Source organism: Colias croceus, chromosome 22, assembly GCF_905220415.1.
Source record: "Colias croceus chromosome 22, ilColCroc2.1".
Taxonomy (NCBI): domain Eukaryota; kingdom Metazoa; phylum Arthropoda; class Insecta; order Lepidoptera; family Pieridae; genus Colias; species Colias croceus.
This window is the reverse complement of record NC_059558.1, coordinates 4,670,256-4,691,384: the sequence shown is the minus strand read 5'-3', so window position 1 is coordinate 4,691,384 and position 21,129 is coordinate 4,670,256. Positions and strand designations below refer to the sequence as shown.

Sequence of the window (21,129 nt, the reverse complement as noted above, 5' to 3'; positions counted from 1 at the left end):
GGCAGTAGCATGTCATTGATATGCAGAAGAAACAAAGTTGGAGAAAGAACGCAGCCTTGTGGGACCCCAGCATTCACAGGCTTAGATTCGGAGCACGAACCGTCGACAACGACTTTGATACTCCGCTCTGTGAGGAAACTGGTGACCCACTGACACAATTTCTCGGGAATCCCGTATGATGGTAGCTTGGAAAGGAGTGCCTTGTGCCAAACCCGGTCAAAGGCTTTCGCTATGTCCAGACTGACTGCTAAAGCTTCACCCTTGCTCTCAATAGCAGTCGCCCATTTGTGAGTCAAGAGCGCCAAAAGATCGCCAGCTGAGCGACCCTTACGGAAACCGTATTGGCAATCGCTAATCAGCTAGCGCTCCTCAAGAAACTCTAGAAGCTGGCGATTGATAATGGACTCCATTACTTTTGAGAGCAGAGAGGTGATAGCAATAGGTCTATAATTGGACGGGTCCGAGCGATCGCCTTTTTTGGGAATGGGATGCACTAGGGAGGTTTTCCAAGAGCTTGGGACTATGCCTGAAGAGTATGAGCACCGAAAGAGACGCGTTAAAACTGGAGTTAGTTCTGGGGCGCACATCTTTAACACAATGGGGGGAATACCGTCGGGACCACATGACTTATTCACATTTAGAGAAAGAAGGGCTTTACGTATAGCTTTTTGCGTGAAACGGATTTCCGGCATTGAGCATGTAGAGTGCGATATGTGCGGTGGTATTTTTCCTTTATCCTCCAATGTAGAATTTTCTGCAAAAAGAGAGCCCAGAAGATCGGCTTTCTCTTTTGCAGTGTGTGCCAACCGGTCATTTCCCATGTGTAAAGATGGAAGAGATGGGCGACAGAAGTTGCCTTGAACGGCTTTGGCGAGAGCCCAAAAAGCTTTTGTTCCGGAAGGAAGGTGGGCTAGTTTATCGCCTAGTTTGGCAATATACTCCGACTTCGCTTTTGCAATTGCTTTTTTGAATGACCTTGAGGCAGAGTTCAACTTCTTTTTGAGGGTTCTGGAGTTTTTATCTCTAGCCGCTAGTCCTGTAACCCAGGCCTGGTAGCATTCTTGTTTCCAGCGAGCAGCCGCTTTACAGGAACCACCAAACCAGGGCTTTGATTTGCCACCGATGGGCACCTTAGTGCTAGGAACAAAAAGTTCCATGCCCTGCAGCAAGACATGAGTGACAGATTCTACACAAGCGCTAGGATCATTGTCTGAGAAGCAAACCCTGCCCCAGGGATACGAAGAAAAGAATGTGCGCATTCCATCCCAGTCTGCTGACTTGAAGTGCCATAAGTGACGAGAACTCGCACAAGGTGGGCGGTGACAGAACGTTATTGGCACTACACACCGCACTAGGCAATGGTCTGACGAGCCGATGGGTGCATCGACACTAACCTGATAGCCTTCAGGGTGGGAAGTCAGCATGAGGTCTAACAGGGAAGGCAAATGATTCTCCACGTCGGGCACTCTTGTAGGTGAGGGCACCAATTGTGTCAAACCATAGGCAATGGCGAACTCGTAAAAAGATCTCCCTGCATGGTCGGTTGTACGAGAATTCAGCCAATCTGTGTGGTGGGCATTGAAATCGCCCAGTATCACGACTTCAGCAGAGGGGATCTCACGGAGTATGCGATCTGGGCCCCAAGTCTGCTATTTTTTATAAATTCGTCATTCCAACACGATCCCATTGTCATTTTGATAAAAGTTTGTAATCTGCTAAATTCATAATGGTCGATCAGTGGTCGGTCAGTGGTCTCGTAATGGAATCGTGGCAGAATGACATTGTCGTATTGCCATTATTATAAAACCCGGTAGTAGAAATGATTTTCGAAAAACTACTACTAAATTTTAACATTTACTCATGCCAGATTTCATTTTTAAACATTTTTACATATTATTTAATAATGTTATAAGCAATCTGAAGTAGTAAGAAGTTCGTAAATAGCAAAAACATTAAAATGTGTAACGCGGATAAAAGTGAAACTCAATAATGTTTTATCTGTTTAGCTGTCAAAGTCAAATGTGACATTACTACTTGTTTACAATTCTAGCGGCCGGTGTTTAGCTATTTATTTTCATTGTGTTTTATTTATTTATAATATTGAAAAATGGTGCTAATAGAGCAAATTTCGGCTCTAATTGATTTTTTGGAAAACCACCAAGACCTGGCGCTTGGCTACTGCAGCCGCACCAATGAAGGGCGAAGTTTAAGCAAAAGATATTGGATGGAATGCGCCCAAATTTTAAATTCCATATCGGTGGACTGCCCCAATAAAACTCCCGCAGAATGGCGCACAGTAAGTACCTATATACAGTATTATTTAATAATAGGTATGCAAAATGTATCATTAATATAATTTTTGCACTTTTTTAGTTCTACAATGAATACAAAAGCAAAACCTTAAAGAAAATTAAATCACAGAAGAGTGAAATAAGTGCAACAGGTAAGCAATTCTTTTCTTCTGGCAGCCTTGCTGAATTATAGTGGAAAGCATATAGTAATAATATTGTATAATTTGCATTTAAGGTGGTGGTCCTGCAAAAAAAATATCATTAACCCCACTCCAAGAGCGCTTATACTCAATATTAGGGCGAGATGTAGGAGAGCCACTTCCAGGTGTCCGACACAACCCACTCACTGTAAGCATTTGGACATTGGTTTTATCTTTTATCATCCATAACTGTTGTATTGCACATTATGAAGTACTTCTAACTTGTGAACAAAACTAATATGTCACAGTCTGTTGTTTAATATGTGCTTTTTTATTTGCATGCTTAGGTATCTATATTATTTATTTGTTCACCATCACATTTTGTGGACTTGCTTACTGTTTTAACAACTGCTTTTTTTTGTTAAATAGCCTTCTATCACGCTTCCTGTGGTGCCTGCTAGTCCTACTACTAGTACTAATTTTCAATTTGAGAACAATTCTTTCTCGTAAGTAGTACTACCTTGGTAACTACTTTCTTAACTATTTTGATTTTTATTTATTTATAGCCTTATATCAGAATGCAAAGTGTATGACATGTTATAATGTTAACAGTTTATTTCATACTACGGTAACTGATTCTGTGTGCCTGCGGGCAAAGGCCTCCCCCATTCTTCTTTATAGTGTGGTAGTCTAGTCCAGGTTTTCGTCTTACCAGCCATTTCAATAATTTCATCAGCCCATCTTTTAAATTGCCTACCCTTATTTCTTTTGAAGCCTCTAGGGTACCATAATGTTATAATTTTGCTTACATTGATAATCGCTAACTATTTTGATTACATTGTTTTTATTATTACAGAATATTAGACAATTACGAAGTGCCTGTGACAATTGTCACAGATGAGCTTGGGGAAAATGTAGAAATAAGGTATACTTACTACAACTTTTTGCAAATGGGTCTAAATAAATAGGATAACATGTAGACTAATGTCATTGTAATTGTTTATTTTTCAGCATGGAACAGGAAAATTTGGGTGAGCCATCTACCACCGACCAGCCTTTGGGTCAGCCATCTACCACCGACCAGCCTTTGGGTCAGCCATCTACCACCGACCAGCCTTTGGGTCAGCCATCTACCACCGACCAGCCTTTGGGTCAGCCATCTACCACCGACCGGCCTCCAAAGCGACGCCATCGCCCTGCACGGCGTTATGCAGCGGAAGGTAAAGATCTTGCAATTATTTGTTTTGACCATTATTGCCGCGCTAGGGCAAAGTGTGTTGCCTGATGTAACAAAATAAAAATTTTTTTTAGATAGAGATAGAGACCATACAGCTCTCGAAGCTGCTCAATCAAGGCTGGAGGCTATTGAAGCCAGGAACGCCGAGGCTACTTTAAAACAGGCTCAGGCAACCAACAACTTAGCTGCAGCCATTGAACGACTGAGCTCCACCACAGAAAAGATGGTGGACCTTATAGGCCAACTTGTGACATCTGTGCCAAAAAAGGTAATTACTGTTGATTTATAGCTAATTCATCTTTATGGTTTCACCCAAAATCTGAACTTCTACTCATCATGTGTGCTACAAACATACCCACAAAAGTATTAAGGAGCATTGAAAACAATACAATAAAAATTATAATAATTAATATAAACCCCTCCAGCTAAGCTTAAAAGCTTGTGTAATGTGTGTAGGCTCACTTCAGTAGTAGCATTGGTCAGAATTTGACATCTTGATTGTAACTCTGATACTAAACACTAGGATACACATGCTGTAAACGAAGTTGCATCTTTTGTATTAAAGTTAAATTTGTTTTCACAGAAACTCCGCAAAATCCTGATATCATCAGATTCTGAATCTGACTAAAGCAGAATGAAGTATGCAAGAGGTAATTTTGGCAGATTATTAAAAGATAAATGAAATCTATTTTAGGAGGAGTCTATGTCCAGCAGTGGATTCCAAATAGCTATATATTAAATGAAACAGTGTTTACAAAAAGAGAATTTATTTTAAATCTGTTTTGTGCAATACTGTGGATCTGTAACAAAGAGTTAAATCATTTTAATAATAATTAGAGCTTTTTCGTACTGTACTAGAATATTGAGGTGGGTTTACATTACATACCTGCTAATTTAATTTATGCATTTCTCCACAGTCTGTCAACAAGAGCCTGCTGCAGTGCCCGACCTTCAAGAAGATCCCGGTTCACCCTTCGATGGTCTTGCTAATTAGGTGCTGCATAATTATTTTCCTCCTAAATTAAAAGACTGATTAGTGATTATCATGTTATTCTTTTTATTATAATAATATAAGGTGAAATTTGTGTTTATTAAAATATTGAAGATGTTTATATTTTGTATGAAGACTGATTATTGATTTCTTATTATTATTACAACTTGATATTGTAACTTGGATTTTATAATTTAAATGACAAAATGTCTTTTTGGTTTTAATATAGTATATATCTATAGATAAGTATCAGACTTTTCAATTGGTTTGAAAGTCTAGTTTAATATTATAAAATAAATATTTAGTTTATGAGAAATAAAAAGTATTTTAAATGTTGATTTTTTAACATAGTAGTTTTATTTAAAATTTCAACTTCATTATATTTCAAAATAGTGGAATAGAGATCACATACCTGTTGCAAGCGGAGTGCTTCTGCATAAACTTCATCAGGTGGCAACGGTGCTCTTGCCATGTTTGCAATATTGTGCAATATGCAACATGCATTCACAATCTTGCCTGCAGTTGTTGGGCTATAATGTAAAGTACGTGCTACAAGCAAACACCTGCAAAAAAATCAATTTACCTTTATACAGCCCCATTTAACTAAATGTCTTAATAGATTTACTTTTATATGCTTACTGTTCTTGACATTTACAAGAACTATTAAATCGACATTTCTAAAAGAAGAAATTCATACAATATAAAAATAGTCACTCTTTTTGAGCCTATAAAACAAATGCCTAGAAATGCTCTTTACCTGAAACGTGCTTTTAATACACCTATGCAACGCTCCACTGTATTACGTGCAGTCACATGTTTCACATAATAATGGTGTTGTGGTGTCCCATCTATAGTATTAAGGATTGGAGTCATCATTGTTTTCCTTAGTGGATACCCACTGTCACCTGAAAATTATAATCATTTTTCCAACAAACACTAACACATGAACATGATAAAGGTCATAGGATAATATTCATCAAAAAAATATTGTAATACAAACATAACAATCACGCCTTGTTTCCCCAAAGGGTTAGGTAGAGGTGTACCTATAGTACACCCACAAAAAGAATTGTAATAAATATGTACCTAATAAAAATACTTGTTCATTAGTATTTTCTGTAATTTCCTTTAAGTGGTGACTGAGTGGATGATTCTGCCATACAGTGGAATCATGTGCAGAGCCTGGGCTGCTTGCGTCCACACATAAAATATTTAAATCAGCATCGCAAATCTGTAAATGAATTAAATATTACATATAATTACTTATTATTATATTACATATTATAATTGAGGAGGTGAAGAACAAAACCTCACTTTTCCATTTATAACAAAAATGTTTTTTTTTAGTGGATGTGCAAAATGATGTTAAATTGAATAAAGCAAATAAGTAAAACCTTATCAAAAACACCTCTTTTCTTATATAAATTTTCATTTGAAATAGAGAGTTTCGAACAAAACCACACTTTATACTTTAAAAAAATCAGTCTCCCTTGATTATTTTCAAAAGCTCACTTTATTGGAGTAAAATTCAATGTTATCACTGAGACTTCATCAAAACCACATAAAAACGTTGAGTTTACGTTGAGTTTAGAATAAAGGTGTTAAACTTCTAATGCATGGTCTTTTTGCTAAATAGTTTATGGTAGTTTTATTAGTCTTAAGTGTGGCAAAAAAAATTCAGTTAACTTACTTTTCAAGTTGTCAAAGTTTTTCGGATTAGAACTTTTTGTAGTCGGTGGTTTATCTAAGTGATAAAGTGCGGTTTTTACTGTTATTTTTTATTGAAATGGATGAAGACGGGACTGCTGAAGTTGTAACCATCAATAATAATTGTGGCACAAAAACAAGGCCACGGCGAGGACGTACACGAATTACAATATCAGCTTCCAAGTGAGTGACATTTTTTTTTTTTTTTTTTTTTTTTTTTTTTATGATTCCTTACAGCTATTTTTACAATAATTACATAATAATTGAACAATACGCCAATGAAAAGGAATTCCATTAATAGAATTATAAGAAAAAACTGTGACAAAGAAAATTGAGAATGTAGGAGGAAAAGATATACGTTAAAGTAATAAAGAAAATACGTTTGTGATGAGTGTAGGTGTAGGAATGGTGTGTAGTCTGTTATGAGTGAGTGAGTGTGTGAGTGAGAGCATATATGTATATAATTTAAGTAACTAATAATTATGTACTGAAACCTATAGTTATTATGATTTATTGGAAAGTGATTGCTTTTTTAAAATTTGAGCGGGACGTCTTAAATATGTCTACATTAGAAAATTTCTTATTATATATATCTGGCAAACGAAAAAGAGCTGAGTGTTGGAGATGCCTGGTTGACGCAAGTGGTACTCTGAATAAGTGTGTGTGTCTAGTGCGGAGCGATGGCGCCTGAATAGATATATTGCTGAGAATATTCGGGCAGTCCAACTTATTATTTATAATGTCATAAAAGAGCATCATATCAATAATATCCCTTCGCTGTTCTAAGGTATGTAATTTGTGGAGAGCACAAGATTCGAGATAATCAGCTGGATTGGCATGACATAAAAAATTTAGTTTTTTTACAAAGATTTTTTGAATTTTTTCTAGCCGTTCAATATGACAACGATAAATTGGACGCCAAATGGAACTCGCAAATTCGAGCACACTACGTACATACGCGAAATATAGTACCTTTAAACATAGAATGTCATTAAATGCATCACTAGTGCGAAGTATGAATCCTAGATTTTTATAAGCTTTTTGTATGACAAACTCGACATGATCATTATGTGACAGTTTTGTGTCGTGGATAACACCCAAGTCCTTAATTTGATTAGTTCTTTGAAGCATTTCATCATTTAATCTATAATCAAATTTAATAACATTGTTCTTCTTACGTGTAAACGTGATTATTTGACATTTGCTGATATTAACCGATATTTTATTATTTTTGTAATAAAGGGAAAGGCGATTGAGATCACTTTGCAGTTTGAAACAGTCTTCTATGGTGCAGATTTTTTTATAAAGCTTCTTGTCATCGGCAAATACGAGGAAATTAGAATTAAAAAAGCACTCAAATAGATCATAGATAAAAATGTTGTAAAATAACGGTCCGAGATGTGAACCCTGAGGAACACCTGATGTCACTGTAATAAAATCTGATCTGTAACCCCCTAATACTGTTGCTTGACTTCGATTCTTTATATAGGACTCCGTCCATCTTAGGAGGTTGCCTCTAATACCAATGGCAAAAAGTTTCATTAAAAGAATATTGTGATCCACCTTATCAAACGCCTTCTCAAAATCCGTATAGATAACATCAATTTGAGAATTGTCATCTAGGTCTCTGTTTATGTCATGTGTAAACTCAAGCAAGTTGGTGATAACGCTTCGCGATTTAATAAAGCCATGGTGATTATTAGGGATGCATCTTGAAGCACTAAAATATATGTTGTTAAAAGCAATACGTTCTAGAAGCTTACCAAATATATTCAACATTGATATTCCTCTATAATTCGTTATATCGGTTTTAGACTTACTTTTATGTATTGGTACGACCTGCGCCTCTTTCCATCTGTTAGGGAAAATACCTTCCGAAAAAGAGCGTTTAAATAATATTAAAAGGGGAGATAACAGACCAGATTCACACTTCCTTATAAAAATTGCAGGTATGCCGTCAGTTCCAGCCCCTTTACGAGGATGAAGTTGTTTAAATATTTTTTTAAGTATAGTCACGTTAACCTCAATGGAATGAAGGTTATCGGACATATTAGCTTCCTTAGCGTAGTTGGGGATAGATTGATCGCTTGGCTGGAATACGCTTCGGAAGTATTCGTTAAATGAGTCGCAAATATCTTGTCCGTTTGTTAATAGACGCCCTTTATAAGACATTGTCTGCGGCAGACTATGGTCAGACCGCTTGTTTTTTATGTAAGTCCAGAATGCTTTCGGTGAATTTATAATGCTATTTTGACAGCGGTGTATGTACTTATTATATGATTCTAATTGTAATTCTTTAACACGGGCTCTGAGAAGAGAGAAAGCGGCATAGTCACGTGGATTATTAAACTTTTTCCATTTCTTATGAATTTTTGATTTTTCCTTAATAAGATTAATTAGTGCTGGTGTATACCATTTAGGATAATTATTATAACGAGACGTAAGTCGGACACTAGGGATATACTCGTCAATACAGGAATATATAACCTTATAAAATGCATCAACAGCTTCATTGACAGTACCTGAATATAATAGCTCGTGCCAGTTAATATGTTTTAACTTATGGTTGATCCCGTCATAATCACCCTTAAAAAATTTCCGTACCACCCGGGTTTTACAATGTAAAGGTTTTATGTATAAATCATTAATGATACATTCGAGTGGACTATGGTAAGGATCAATATTTACTAGCGGCTTAGAGCTTATGCTACAGTGTAAGTGTGTATTAGAAAGAACAAGGTCCAGAATATTACCGCATGTATTCTGAAAAAAGTTGTATTGCTTTAAACCCAGTAAGTTAAATGTGCCTAGTAAATTCAAAGCAGAGTTATAAAGTTCGGAGTTGCATTGTTTTGATATATTAAAGTTGTCATTTTCCCAACTAATAAAAGGAAGATTGAAATCGCCGGTAACTAAAAAATTGTCATTAATATTATTACTGTAAAAATCCTTTAAGGCGTTATCAAAGTCTTTGAGTAAATGGGGAGCGTCAGAATTAGGTGGTATGTACACTGCTATAATGTGTAAATCTTTGCTATTGTAGTGTGAACTGGTATTAAAAGAGGATTTTGGAATAGTTAAGCAAATACTCTCCGATTGTGTGCAAAGTGTAATATGACAAAAAGCCGAAAGACTTTTTTTGACACATATTAACACTCCACCACCTCTCTTTTTATGTTTTCGGTCGTATCTAAAAACGTCGTAATTATTATTGTTGCAGATTTCTGTGTTCAATATACCATCGCAAAGCCAACTCTCAGTAAAAATTATCAAGTCGTAACTACTACTTTCAATATTTTTATAAAGTAAATGTAACTTAGTGCGCAAACCACGAGCATTCTGATAATAAATACTAAGAGTATTTAATACTACCATTGAATTTAGTTAAGAATAAAAATAAATAAAATAAACGCTGACGAGAGAATAATATATTAACAAGAATGTCGTGGTTACGCAAAGTATATTTCGGTGCTACTTTATGTTTTAAAATGTTGCAGTACAATATAAATATAATAAAAAGTAAATGTATCGTTAGAAAATACATTGTACTCAAATAAATCATAATATTGAGGGTAGTTTCAAATAGTGCTTTATAACTATGCGGTGTTGTAAAATGTGGACAAGCTAACAGGGGTGATAAACACTTGGTATTGTGAAGTAATAGATATAAAATTGTGCAAGTTTCGAAATTAATATAATTATATTTTAAGTTGTGTATGAGTAGAAAGTTATAGTGTAATAATATAATGTTGTACATGGAAAATTTGTAGAGTGAACTGATATATCTTAACCTCGTGAAATTAATCTTGCAACGTAACAAAAGGCATATGAACAAAAGTTTACATTTTAAGATTTGCCTAAAAAATCCAACAAATCATTTTCCGAATTAATAGCTTTTGGTGGAGACTTTTCGTTGCGACGAACATAAATAATACAGTTTCTCACCCAAACGTATTTAATATTGTATTCTTTTGCGCGAAGTTTGCAGTTGTTCAATAGGATTTTATTTGCTATTGTAAGGTGTTCGTTAACAAAAATTTTTGTCGCGTTGTCGGTGTAGTTGAGATCACTCGCGTTAAGTCCCTTCTGTTTATTGAATAATTTGAATTTAGCCAATAGATCGTCTTTACTCCTTCTGTTTTTGAGCTTAGCGATAATTTTCCTAGGATGACCTTGTTTTTGTCGAATCGACTGCACCCTCGTAATGAACTCGATGTCTTCTTGCGCAAGAGTGGATCCGATAGTTGAAGATAGGTGTAGAAGTATCTCAACCAAATTTTCGCTCGACTTTTCAGGAATGCCCACCAGTTCTACGTTTAAAAAACGTGATTTTTGCTGCGTATTTTGGTGTTCTAAGTTGATAACAGAAACCTTTTTCTCGAGATTTGAGATTATGATATCTTTTTTTGCAAGTTCTGAATTGATATTTTGGATTTGACTGCCTAAACTTACTATTTGAGCCTTAGACTTTTTTAACTCGTCTTTTAGGGATTCTACCATATTTAATTTCAAATCAATGTCGGCTAGTCTAGTGAAAATCTCCTCCATAACATTGGCATTAAACTTTGTAGTTAGTTCGTTTACTTCAAAACGCAATTGAGATACATTCTCCGGCAGAGAGGTTAATGGTGCGAGCATCTCTTCTATTCTATTTAGTTGAACTTGATAAGGCGCTGGCTCTTCATGCACAGTAATATTCTTTGACGCGGTATTAATTGGTTGCGGGCTCTTTCTGCAGTCTGGACACGTCCATGATGACTGTCTGTTACCCAACCGTCGCCAACCAATCTCCGTTAGGCTGACACAGTAGAAGTGGTATGTCATGCGGCAAAGTGAGCACTGGGCACCATCCAAAACATTTTCATCGCAGCGTTTGCATAAATTATCCATACCAAGGGTTTGTAATCCCAGAAGAAGCACGGACTGGTGATGACGTTGTGTAGATAAGAAATCGCCGGCAGTGTTCGTATGAATATACACTGGTTAATACGTTAATTGCGTATGAATGTTCGAACTTAACACTGACTTCACTTTTATCTGGAATAATATTGAAATGTTTGTGCAAAGTTGTAAACGTTTAACTTTTTCGAAAAATTGAACGGTAAGAACGTCTTTGTCACAGTAGGCTGACAGACAGACTGACAACCTCACATTTTACATCAATTTGAACGGGAATTTTATTTATAAACCTAAATAATATTCTATAATACCTATTTTTCCCTGTTACAGGTAAGTGGATTCTGATCCACTTGCACTTAATTTGCAGAGAAAGTGAAAAGTGTTTTCAAATGCAATAAGTTAAGCCTTCCTATAGTACTCAAGAACAGAAAGCTTTTTTTCAAAACCACACCTTTTTTTTTGGTAAATATCATAACCTCGCTTTTCCAGAAGTCTTTATCAAAACCACACTTTTCCAAAAATGTTTAATCAAAACCTCACATTTCCAAATTTAATTTCAAAATCTTAGCTAAGATTCTCATCATTTTTATCAGTAATTTGGTACATCAGATTGACTGAAACACTACTTTAGATGACACAACTAAAACAAAATGCAGATGTTGTAGTCAGTTAGTTATTTACATTTTACTGTTTTCTCCAAAATCAGAAAAAGTGGAAAAGTGAGGTTTTGTTCTTCACCTCCTCAATTAGTAAAAGTTTGGGCAGTAGGTAGAAATTTCTACTTTCTACCCAATACTTACAATCATAACATTAAGAGAATGGAAGCCCTTTCTGTTATAATATCGCTCCTCATGTATGTGTGGTCTTAATATTGCTACATGTGTGCCGTCAATACAACCCAGGACGCCAGGAAATTTAAATTTCTGATAGAACCTGAAAACTTTTTAACTAAGTAATTCTGATAAGGTACAACAAACAGGCAATACAAACAAAACATCAGGGTATATTTAATTTCTCACTTGGCCTTTATAATATTCCTTTCATCACATTGTGTAGGCCATTTAATATATTTGTGGTATATTTTATTGAGTGCCTTTGTCACTTCATTAATTGATCTTGACACAGTAATTTGTGCAACATTATGGAGGGCACTCTGTCCAATCAAAGTTTGATAGGACCCTGATGCATAAAATGCAAGTGCTATTAGAATCTGCAATAAAAAATATAACAAATCAACTATTTCGTGTTTATAGCTACAGAACAATAAATCAATGAAAATCAAATTCAGATTACTAACCTTCATTTCTGCCGATATGCTATCGTTTCGACGCGGTCTGGCCATAAGGGGAATGAGTTCTTCAATTAACCCCCTTACTGAGTCCTTTCCAAGGCGAAACGTTTTTACAAATTCCGCCTCGGAAATATCAATAAAGGGGTTTGTACTAATTCTCGTCAAGCGACGGGCTCGACGACGTCTTTTGCATTCCGCCCGTCTTCTTTCTCTAGCATCCACTGCGGCTAGCTCGAGAATATTTGCTCGTAGTGAATACATTTCTCCACTCAATATTTCACAAAGTACAATACAAACACGATAGATAACAAACTCTTTTCGACAACCGAGCTATTATAAGCAATGACTGCACAATGACGATCCAATGGTAGGTCAATGATCAAAGGAACTGTCAAAATTTTAGCAGATTACCCCATACGTCAGTCATTCATTTGTCATTATGTACGAGATTACCATTCTAAGCCATTTCTTTCAATGGAATGTCAGTGGTTGACCATTGGAAAGTCATAATGACACCATTATAATAGTAGATTACCAAACTTGTCAAAATCAACAATTTTGAAATCAATGATAGACCATTCTGACACTATTGTAATAGCAGACTTGAGGCCCTGTCACGGATTCGATGTGCTCCACAAGTTTGTTTGTCTCCGTGTTACCACTGTGGGATCTATAAAGGCACGCATAGATGCGCGGGTGGTCGTCGCAATCTATACGCAGCCAGAAGATTGAGAGGTTCTTGACTTCAAGGTTCCCAAGGCGACGAAAACACAAGTCCTGACGGATGTACGCGCATACACCGGCACGCGGCAGGAACTTATGTTCCAGACTGTAGCCGGGGTAGTGAAGATACGAGGTATCGAGTGGGGAGGAGATTTGTGTTTCCGTTAAGAAGAACAACGCTGGCTTCGTGGATTCCAGGTGATAGTGAATGGAATTTATGTTCGAGTGCAGACCCCTTACGTTACAGAAGTCCACCTGTAGTGTGGAGAGGGGTGTGGAAAGACGTTTCTTCTTGTTGGCTCGGGAAGAGGATTTGAGCGAAGTTTTGCCCACCCCAGAATACGCTGGGCAGCCTGAACCTGAGAGCTCAGGGAGGGATTTTCCTGCACAATCTGTGCTGGTACCCTCCTGGGGTATAATACATCTATTTAATTTCGCTGCCATAGTTATACGGGGGAGGGGGGGGGGGGGGGGGATGGGCGCCCGGTTATCACGCTGACCTATGCGAAACGTTTTAAGAGGATAAAAACTTCACGCCGGTGCAGAGCTACCGCCCATTCGTGCTACTTACAGAATATATAAGTAACTGTAGCTCTACCACTATGTAAATTGGTTGCCAGAGCCTCGTTCGTCGATCAGCAGGGTGCACCGCGAGCAGGTGAGGTTGGCTTTGGCTATTAGGTGTTATACAGCCATGACACCCCTTTTTATGTGTCATTATCTTGTATCTTTATGATTAGTTGAGACACGAGTAGGCTCTCATTGTAGTATCGATCTACTTCCTCGTTTGTTAAACACTGTAGTATCGAAGATATTATTGAAGGCCGATTTGAGTGCCGTCCTAAGCTCACATATAGGGTATTGAATGGCGTATGTTGCACCACATCAAGCTCTCTCTCTCTAGTTACTTTTTTGAATGCACCTGCGAAATTGATAGCCTCGCGTTTACCATCTACATTTAGTAGTACATGTCCGAATGCAGTCTGATCAGTTAGTTCCGAGAAACCATTCCATCCGCTGTTCTTGGTTTTAACAGTCTACTCGCTTTGGCGACTCTTTTAGTATATAAGGGGTCATCGGGTTCAATTACTCTCGCTGATTGCCGCATGTTTTTGCGTACAAGCTCCTTCATTGATTCCATTGTAATGAATATTACTCCTGTCAAGTAAAGATTATCAGTGGGTCAGCATGCGCTACAGCCCGCTCAGAAACGTGTGAAAAAATTTTACGATTTCAAAATTACGACATTTCAAAATTAGCTGTTTAGACGCCATAGCGACGTCGCCATCTTAATGAGGCAGAGCTCTAAACGTGTTGACGCTCCAGCTCTTCTTTGAGCTCTGCCTCATTAAGACGCCATGGCGACGTCGCCAGCGGCGCAGGCCTGGCTACTTCTGGCATCCGAAGGTCGCCAGGTCAAGTGGCCATGGCGTCTCGACAGTCAGTTCCTTGATGTCGTCAGGAATGGATGTAGAAGAAATCGCACTTATTTCTTATCTACGTCGTAGAAAAATAGAAAAAAGAAAGAAACTATGGGTTCATCCTTTTATATCAGATCGAAGCCGAAGTGGTATTTTTTTAGACTGTATGGAGATTTACGAAAATATCCTGAAAAGTTTTTCAATTACATGAGAATGTCGATAGCATTATTTTGACGACGAATACTTTTGACGAATTATTGAACTTATGTAGGATTTAACTAAACAGGATACAATATTTAGAGAATCGATAAGTACGGAAGAAAAACTATTTGTGTCATTCAGGTAAGTAGAATTTTAATCAAATTTATGAAAATGAAACTAAGTTAATCTTATAAATCTAAAATAGATGAATCTTCTGAAGCATTTGTCATAATTGACGGTGGTGGGCTAAACGGTGCACTAGATAATGACTCATTGTTGTAGTTCATCATGGGTAGGGTTTTTGGGGTTTCTCCGCGAACAGTAGAATATCTAGGGTGAAAACTTCGTGACGGCGGCGGTTCTGTTTGTGACCTGTAGCTTTGACGGTATAATGCACTATCATCAATGTTGGGCACAGAGCGGGTTGCTTCTAATCTCAGTTACAAACAAAGCATTTTTAACTATCGTTTATCTAGAGCACGCCGTTATATCGAGTGCACATTTGGTATATTATCCAATAAGTGGAGGATATTCCACAGGCCACTGAATGTTCATATAGATTTAGCAAAGAAGATTGTTAAGACATGTTGTATTTTGCATAATTTTGTACGTTCTAGAGATGGCTATTCATATGACGATACTTTGGTAGTAACGGGGTTCGAACCTGCTACAGATCAGAATCGTAATAGAGGAGGGAGAACAGCTTTAACAGTTCGAGACAAACTTGCAGACTATTTTGTAAATCATAACCCACTACCATGGCAAGATAGAAATGTATAAGTTTAACAAATTATTAATAAAAAATTGCACTTACATAGTTCCTTTTTTTCTGCATTTGTCATGTTTTCTTTTTCTTTAAAAATGTTCACCATTTCATCCCAACATTTAATTTTCAAGTTGCGGTCAGAGTACTCTTTCAATCTGTTGTTCCATAAACACGGCCGATTTTCAATTTCTATGATAAATCTCTCAGTATCGAACGACATTTTGCTCTCAGTACGACGTGCGTTCAACGCGGCGTCTGGTTGGCGACTGAGTGAGTGACGGAGCATACAAACACGTGCAAACAACTGGCGGCGTCGCCAGGTAGCCAGCGTCACCAGTCGCCGCATGCGGAGCGGTCGACTCTGGCTACTCTGGCTACTTGGCAACGCCGCCAGTTGGTCGCCAAGTGAATTAGCCGTCATACATCTCAGTATGAACTAGTTGGCAAGTTGCCAACTAGTTCATACTGAGATGTACAGTTCTCTTACAGATTCCTTTTTTGCTTTTGGTACCCACTTCAGTTTGAACATGGGATGAGAGACTGAGGCTAATATAGCATCGTTTGCTGCTGGTTCCAGCTGCATAAACCGTTTAAACCGTCTATCTACATTTTCTTCTATTACATCTAGCAGAGGGCTGCAGTATTTCAGATTTTCTATTCTGAGGCTTTTGATAACATGTTGGATTCTGTATAATTCCGGTAACAGACAGCCGTAGTAAGTGTCTTTTTCCCCTTGCAGGCTTTGAATAGCTTCTGCTATTGGCTTTGAACAGTCCACATATTCACTTAAAAAGTGAATTTCATTTTCTTTCAGCGGTGATAACTTTAACATTTTCATGGCTTCACTAAGATGGTTCTGCACGGCTAATAGATCTTGTATTGAATTATAGTAGGAGTTCCATCGAGTTGCGCATGGAGAAGTTGGTGACTTTCCTGTTATTTCTAAATATGTCTCACATGCCTTTGGGGATCTAGCACACAAGTTCCACAGTGCTTGGCACTTTGATAACGCTGTGTCATGTAGTTTCTTATAAAATGTATTTTTGGTTCTTGCTTGTTTGAAATCAGTACTAGCAATCAGGTGTACAGTGTGCGTAGCACATCTTTCATGTCCGGGCAGAAGGCAATCACCTTCTTAGTCTGATGAAGCATCTGGAAAAGCTTGTAATACTAAAAGAGAATCATCATCTTCACTACCTTCATCAATTGACGATTTTTCAACATCTCCAAATGCATGTGAAACGTGTTCATTTTCAACTGCCTCCGAATCAGACTTTCCAAATACCTCAAAAGCCTTCACCATATTTGAGCCGTTATCTGTAACAGTTTTAACAATTTTTGATAGTTTCAGATTATAGTCTGAATGTATATCAGCTATTATTTCAGCCACCTTATCATATGTGTGAGCCCCTTTGAATCTTCTGCAAGCAATTGCAGCACTTTTCCTTTCAAAAGTCTCACTTTCAATCCAATGGACTGTAACCCCCAAGTAACTTCTTTTAGACGAAGACCAAATATCAGCCGTACTACACACAAATTCAACATTATCCAACTCCAGCTTAAGGTTTTTCTTTAATTCATTGTACTCATTATTAATTTTATTCTTAGCTGTAATACGGCACATAACCTTTGGAGGCTTAGTGAGTTGCTGTGAACCTTCAATCAAAGCTTTAAAATACTTGTTCTCCCCAATTGATACTGGTGACATGGTGTCCACAATAAATTGTACAATCAACTTGTCCAAATTAACAGATCTTGAACCGCTTGTAACATCTGTAAGAGTAGACTGCTTCAATTTTTTAAATGTTGATTCTGAACCACTGGCACAACTGCTACTAATCTCAGTAAGTTTTCTTTTTTTAAGAGTTGTATTTTTAACGTTTTCATAATTTTGCAACAGATCTGAGTGGCCCTTAATCTGTAATAACATAAAAAAAGTATATTAGTACAAGTAAAAATGGAAAATTACAAGAAATGTAATATATTTCAGAACAAAACCTAGTAAAGAAAAATGTAGCATACAGTGAATATAAATTATTTCTTAAACAAATTCATCTGTTTACAAAACCTACCTTTAAATGCTTCAGGAAATTTGTAGTAGAAGTAACACTACCCTTTATCGTTTTCGAACATACATTGCATACTGCAGATACATTCACATCACTTCCATCCACTTGCTTAATATCTTTAAAGCAGTATTTTAATATGAGTGGTAAACTCAAGTTATTCACTTTATCCCTGAAAAAACAAACTTTGTTAAGAAAAAAGTACATATTAATATAAAAAAATCCGTGGCAGTTACGAAATAACGGGCTAAGTAGCCAGAATAACACCTAACCTCACAGAATGAACTTTCTGATTCGAATCAAACTTATAATTTTAATATTAATCCGCTTACTGACGCTGACACATATCTGTGATCACTAAATTAAAATTAAATGTGTAAAAAGATCAATGATATTTGTCTGATGATATTCCCGTTTTGTTCGCAACGCATAGGTATTGTTACATACACATTTCTGACGAACATGTAATAAGGAACTTAACGAAATAAAATAAGACTTACGTTTCCATGTTCGCGATCCGGAATCTCACAAAGGCGATATTGAGCCATTGAGGGGTTTGACGCATTTGGTGCACTTCTCAACTTGTACACCATGCTCAATTGGTGAACTTAGCAACTGATGCACTTCTCAAATGGTACACTTCGCAACTTGTGCACTTCTCAATAATTGGTGCACTTCGCAAAATGTGCACTTTTTATGATGAGTGGAAAATTTGGAAAAAAAATAGACTGTTCGGAAACATTCACTTAACTTTTTACTCCAACTAACATGGTGGTAAAAATATTCCCTTTATCCCAAAAAGGGATATTGTAGAGGCAAGACTGATAGTCGTTATTTGAATACTAAACTTAACCTATTAAAAATGTATGATTTATTTAAAGCTAAATATCCGACAAATGAAGACTTATCGAGTCTTGCAACATATAAGAAAATATTTCATTAAAAATTTAATCTTATAGTAAACCGTATTCCTGTTGCTACCCGCGACTTGCCCACAAGTGCCTCTCGCGGACGCTTGCCTACAAGATTGATTGGGAGTGTGAGTGCCCTCCCGCACCCCTTCTCAACGGTCGGTACGTCTCTCGCACATGCCGCCGGGGAGGCAGTCGAGTATAAACCGCTAAAGCGATACTACGCCTAACTTTAACGTTTCCCGCGCAAACACACGACATCGTAATTTGATTAATTATTGTTTCTTTATTGTATTTGACTTTGTATCCTAGTGACATTGTGTTGTAAAGGTACCAACTAATCCACAACGTTATATTTTAGTAAAGAACTGAACACCCACCCCTGAGTTATCATTTTCTGCCTGCTGGCAGTGGCGCAATCCCTACACCTGACGACCAACGTCCATAATTTTTTATCATGGGCATAACGAGGGGGAGGCAGGGGGGGGGGGGGGCAGCTGCCCCCCCCTAGCAGGCGGGCGGGCTGGCGAACTGAGCGAATTTTATTTCACCTGTTTATAGAAATTTACTGAGCTAAGCTATGTCATACTCATAATTATGGTAATATTGTTATCTTTCGCGTCGCTAGCACAGTTTAGTGTTATTCTATAGTTTCGTTGAGTTTAGTAGCTTGGTAGACAGACGTTCGTTCCTGCCGCGCCGCGCCATCGCCGGCCGCACGCGCCGCGCCGTCGAGCCGGAGCGGGGTGCGGGTACGGGGTGAGAGGGGAGGCAGCTGATGCACAACGCGCGTGTCTCGGTGGTCCTCTTATAACGTCTGTTCGTAATTATCGTGCAATTCGAAGTCGTGAATCGAGATTTTTGTTGTAATTTAATTTGTTTTTTCGCTGTCGCTTCGCTGGTGTTTGGGTGGGTGTGTTGGACGACTGGTGTTTGTTTTAAAAAATGGATATAAGAAAGTTTTTCAAAGGTGAGGTATTTTTTATTATCACAGTTAATTTTAGATTAATAACGATATGATATTTATATTTATTTAAAAACGCGTGAATTTTTGTTTAAGGGACTTTAAAAAGAAAAAAAGCAGAAACTAGTAGTGAAAGTAGTGATGACGAGAAAAAGGAAGAAAGTTCGCTGGCGCTGGCTCAAGCTGGATCTTTTAGAGTTCAAAATACACCTGAAGTGGCTGCAGATGAATTCGTTTGTGATAACGATTTAGGCAAATGGGTAGGGCGAACTTCTTTGATGACCACAAGTCAAAAATTGGATATGCTTAAACGTTGTTGGGTGCCCCCTGAAAATTATGACTTTTCTAAGGATGCCAAAGCTGCTGATCTGCAGCGAAAATTCAATCATAGTTGGTTGCAAACTTATTCGCCCTGGCTTGTTTATTCGAAACATCTTAAAGGTGCGCTGTGTTTATATTGCGTACTATTCCCTCCAAAGACAGTTGTTGGAGTTTTGGGCTCATTCGTAATTCGACCTTTTTGCTGTTTCAAATATATTCATGAATACTGCGTTAAGCATGTCTCATCACAATATCATAAATCAGCAGTTACCGATGCAAAACATTTGTCGGAGAAAATGCCTGTGGATATAATGATGAATACTGCTCACCAGAAAGAAATTGAGACAAATAAAAAGATACTGGCATCTATAATTTCTTCAGTAATTTTTTGTGGCACTCGCGATTTACCTTTGAGGGGTAAACAGAATCATGAAGGCATTCTTGAAGACCTTCTAAATCTAAAAATTGAATCTGGTGATCAAGATTTAAAGAAGCATTTAGAACGTGGCAAAAAAATGCTATGTATACTTCCCCACAGATACAAAACGAAATTATTGAATTGTGCGGTTTGGTCGTAGAATGAAATTATACAGGAAGCAAAGAAAGCTTATGCGTATAGTGTCATGGCAGATGAGTTATGTGATATAGCGGGTAAAGAACAACTATCTATCGGAATCCGTTTTTTTGACGAAGATCAAAATATAATACGTGAAGAATTTCTAGGATTTGTAGAATTAGAGGCCATGGATGCTAATACAATTGCGACAGAAATTGATAAATGCTTAGAAAGCGCCGGACTAGAATCCAATAAGTGCGTAGGCCAAGGCTACGATGGCTGTTCGACTATGGCGGGGAGTATTAGCGGCGTACAAAAAAAAATAGAGATAAATATAAAAAAGCCTTATACTTTCATTGCGCTAGCCATAGCCTTAATTTGGTAATAAATGACTTGAACCAAGTTCCAGAAATTCGTAACACCATCGGAACAATCAAAGACATAATAAATTTTTTTCGAGAATCTGCTTTACGTAGAAAATAAAATAAATAAATAAAAATAAAAAAGCCTTTTTATTTCCTTAATTAAATATATTCTAAGAAATAACACGCGAGGCCGGGTTAAATATTAATTTGAATGTAATAAGAATGTACTGCGATTCTACACAGCTACCTAATTGATGTAGGTAGTTGATAACAAAACGC

General features: G+C 37.3%; 4 protein-coding genes across 7 annotated transcripts; 2 read left to right on the top strand and 2 right to left on the bottom strand.

The window, feature by feature from the left end:
• The first annotated feature begins 1,645 nt into the window (after nucleotides 1–1,645).
• On the top strand, nucleotides 1,646–4,648 carry LOC123701612. 2 transcript variants are annotated; one of them, XM_045649090.1, is made up of 10 exons: nucleotides 1,646–2,296; nucleotides 2,374–2,443; nucleotides 2,527–2,639; nucleotides 2,861–2,937; nucleotides 3,288–3,356; nucleotides 3,443–3,492; nucleotides 3,523–3,651; nucleotides 3,743–3,936; nucleotides 4,252–4,318; nucleotides 4,586–4,648. In XM_045649090.1, the coding sequence occupies exons 1-9, from the start codon at nucleotides 2,108–2,110 to the stop codon at nucleotides 4,294–4,296; spliced, it is 936 nt and encodes a 311-aa protein (XP_045505046.1). In that variant the 5' UTR covers nucleotides 1,646–2,107; the 3' UTR covers nucleotides 4,297–4,318; nucleotides 4,586–4,648. The 2 variants fall into 2 exon arrangements, with proteins under 2 accessions (XP_045505046.1, XP_045505045.1); XM_045649089.1 differs by having other exon boundaries at nucleotides 3,443–3,651.
• LOC123701610 (putative nuclease HARBI1) lies at nucleotides 4,419–13,164 on the bottom strand. 3 transcript variants are annotated; one of them, XR_006752753.1, is made up of 8 exons: nucleotides 12,563–13,164; nucleotides 12,285–12,475; nucleotides 12,066–12,198; nucleotides 5,746–5,890; nucleotides 5,417–5,564; nucleotides 5,072–5,222; nucleotides 4,555–4,684; nucleotides 4,419–4,468 (listed from the first exon to the last, which is right to left on the bottom strand). XR_006752753.1 is itself a non-coding variant. In XM_045649087.1 (7 exons), the coding sequence occupies exons 1-7, from the start codon at nucleotides 12,815–12,817 to the stop codon at nucleotides 4,655–4,657; spliced, it is 1,053 nt and encodes a 350-aa protein (XP_045505043.1). In that variant the 5' UTR covers nucleotides 12,818–13,164; the 3' UTR covers nucleotides 4,419–4,654. The 3 variants fall into 3 exon arrangements, 1 of the variants encoding a protein (XP_045505043.1); XR_006752754.1 differs by lacking the exon at nucleotides 12,066–12,198 and having other exon boundaries at nucleotides 5,746–5,894; nucleotides 12,318–12,475; XM_045649087.1 differs by having other exon boundaries at nucleotides 4,419–4,684.
• A 2,993-nt stretch (nucleotides 13,165–16,157) lies between these two features.
• Nucleotides 16,158–18,488, bottom strand: LOC123701611. The gene is made up of 3 exons (XM_045649088.1): nucleotides 18,234–18,488; nucleotides 17,740–17,905; nucleotides 16,158–17,585 (listed from the first exon to the last, which is right to left on the bottom strand). Exons 1-3 carry the CDS (start codon nucleotides 18,296–18,298, stop codon nucleotides 16,803–16,805), a joined length of 1,014 nt encoding a protein of 337 aa, XP_045505044.1. The 5' UTR covers nucleotides 18,299–18,488; the 3' UTR covers nucleotides 16,158–16,802.
• A 1,029-nt stretch (nucleotides 18,489–19,517) lies between these two features.
• Nucleotides 19,518–20,903, top strand: LOC123701788. Its single transcript, XM_045649346.1, has 2 exons — nucleotides 19,518–19,614; nucleotides 19,705–20,903. Exons 1-2 carry the CDS (start codon nucleotides 19,590–19,592, stop codon nucleotides 20,505–20,507), a joined length of 828 nt encoding a protein of 275 aa, XP_045505302.1. The 5' UTR covers nucleotides 19,518–19,589; the 3' UTR covers nucleotides 20,508–20,903.
• The last annotated feature ends 226 nt before the right edge of the window (nucleotides 20,904–21,129 follow it).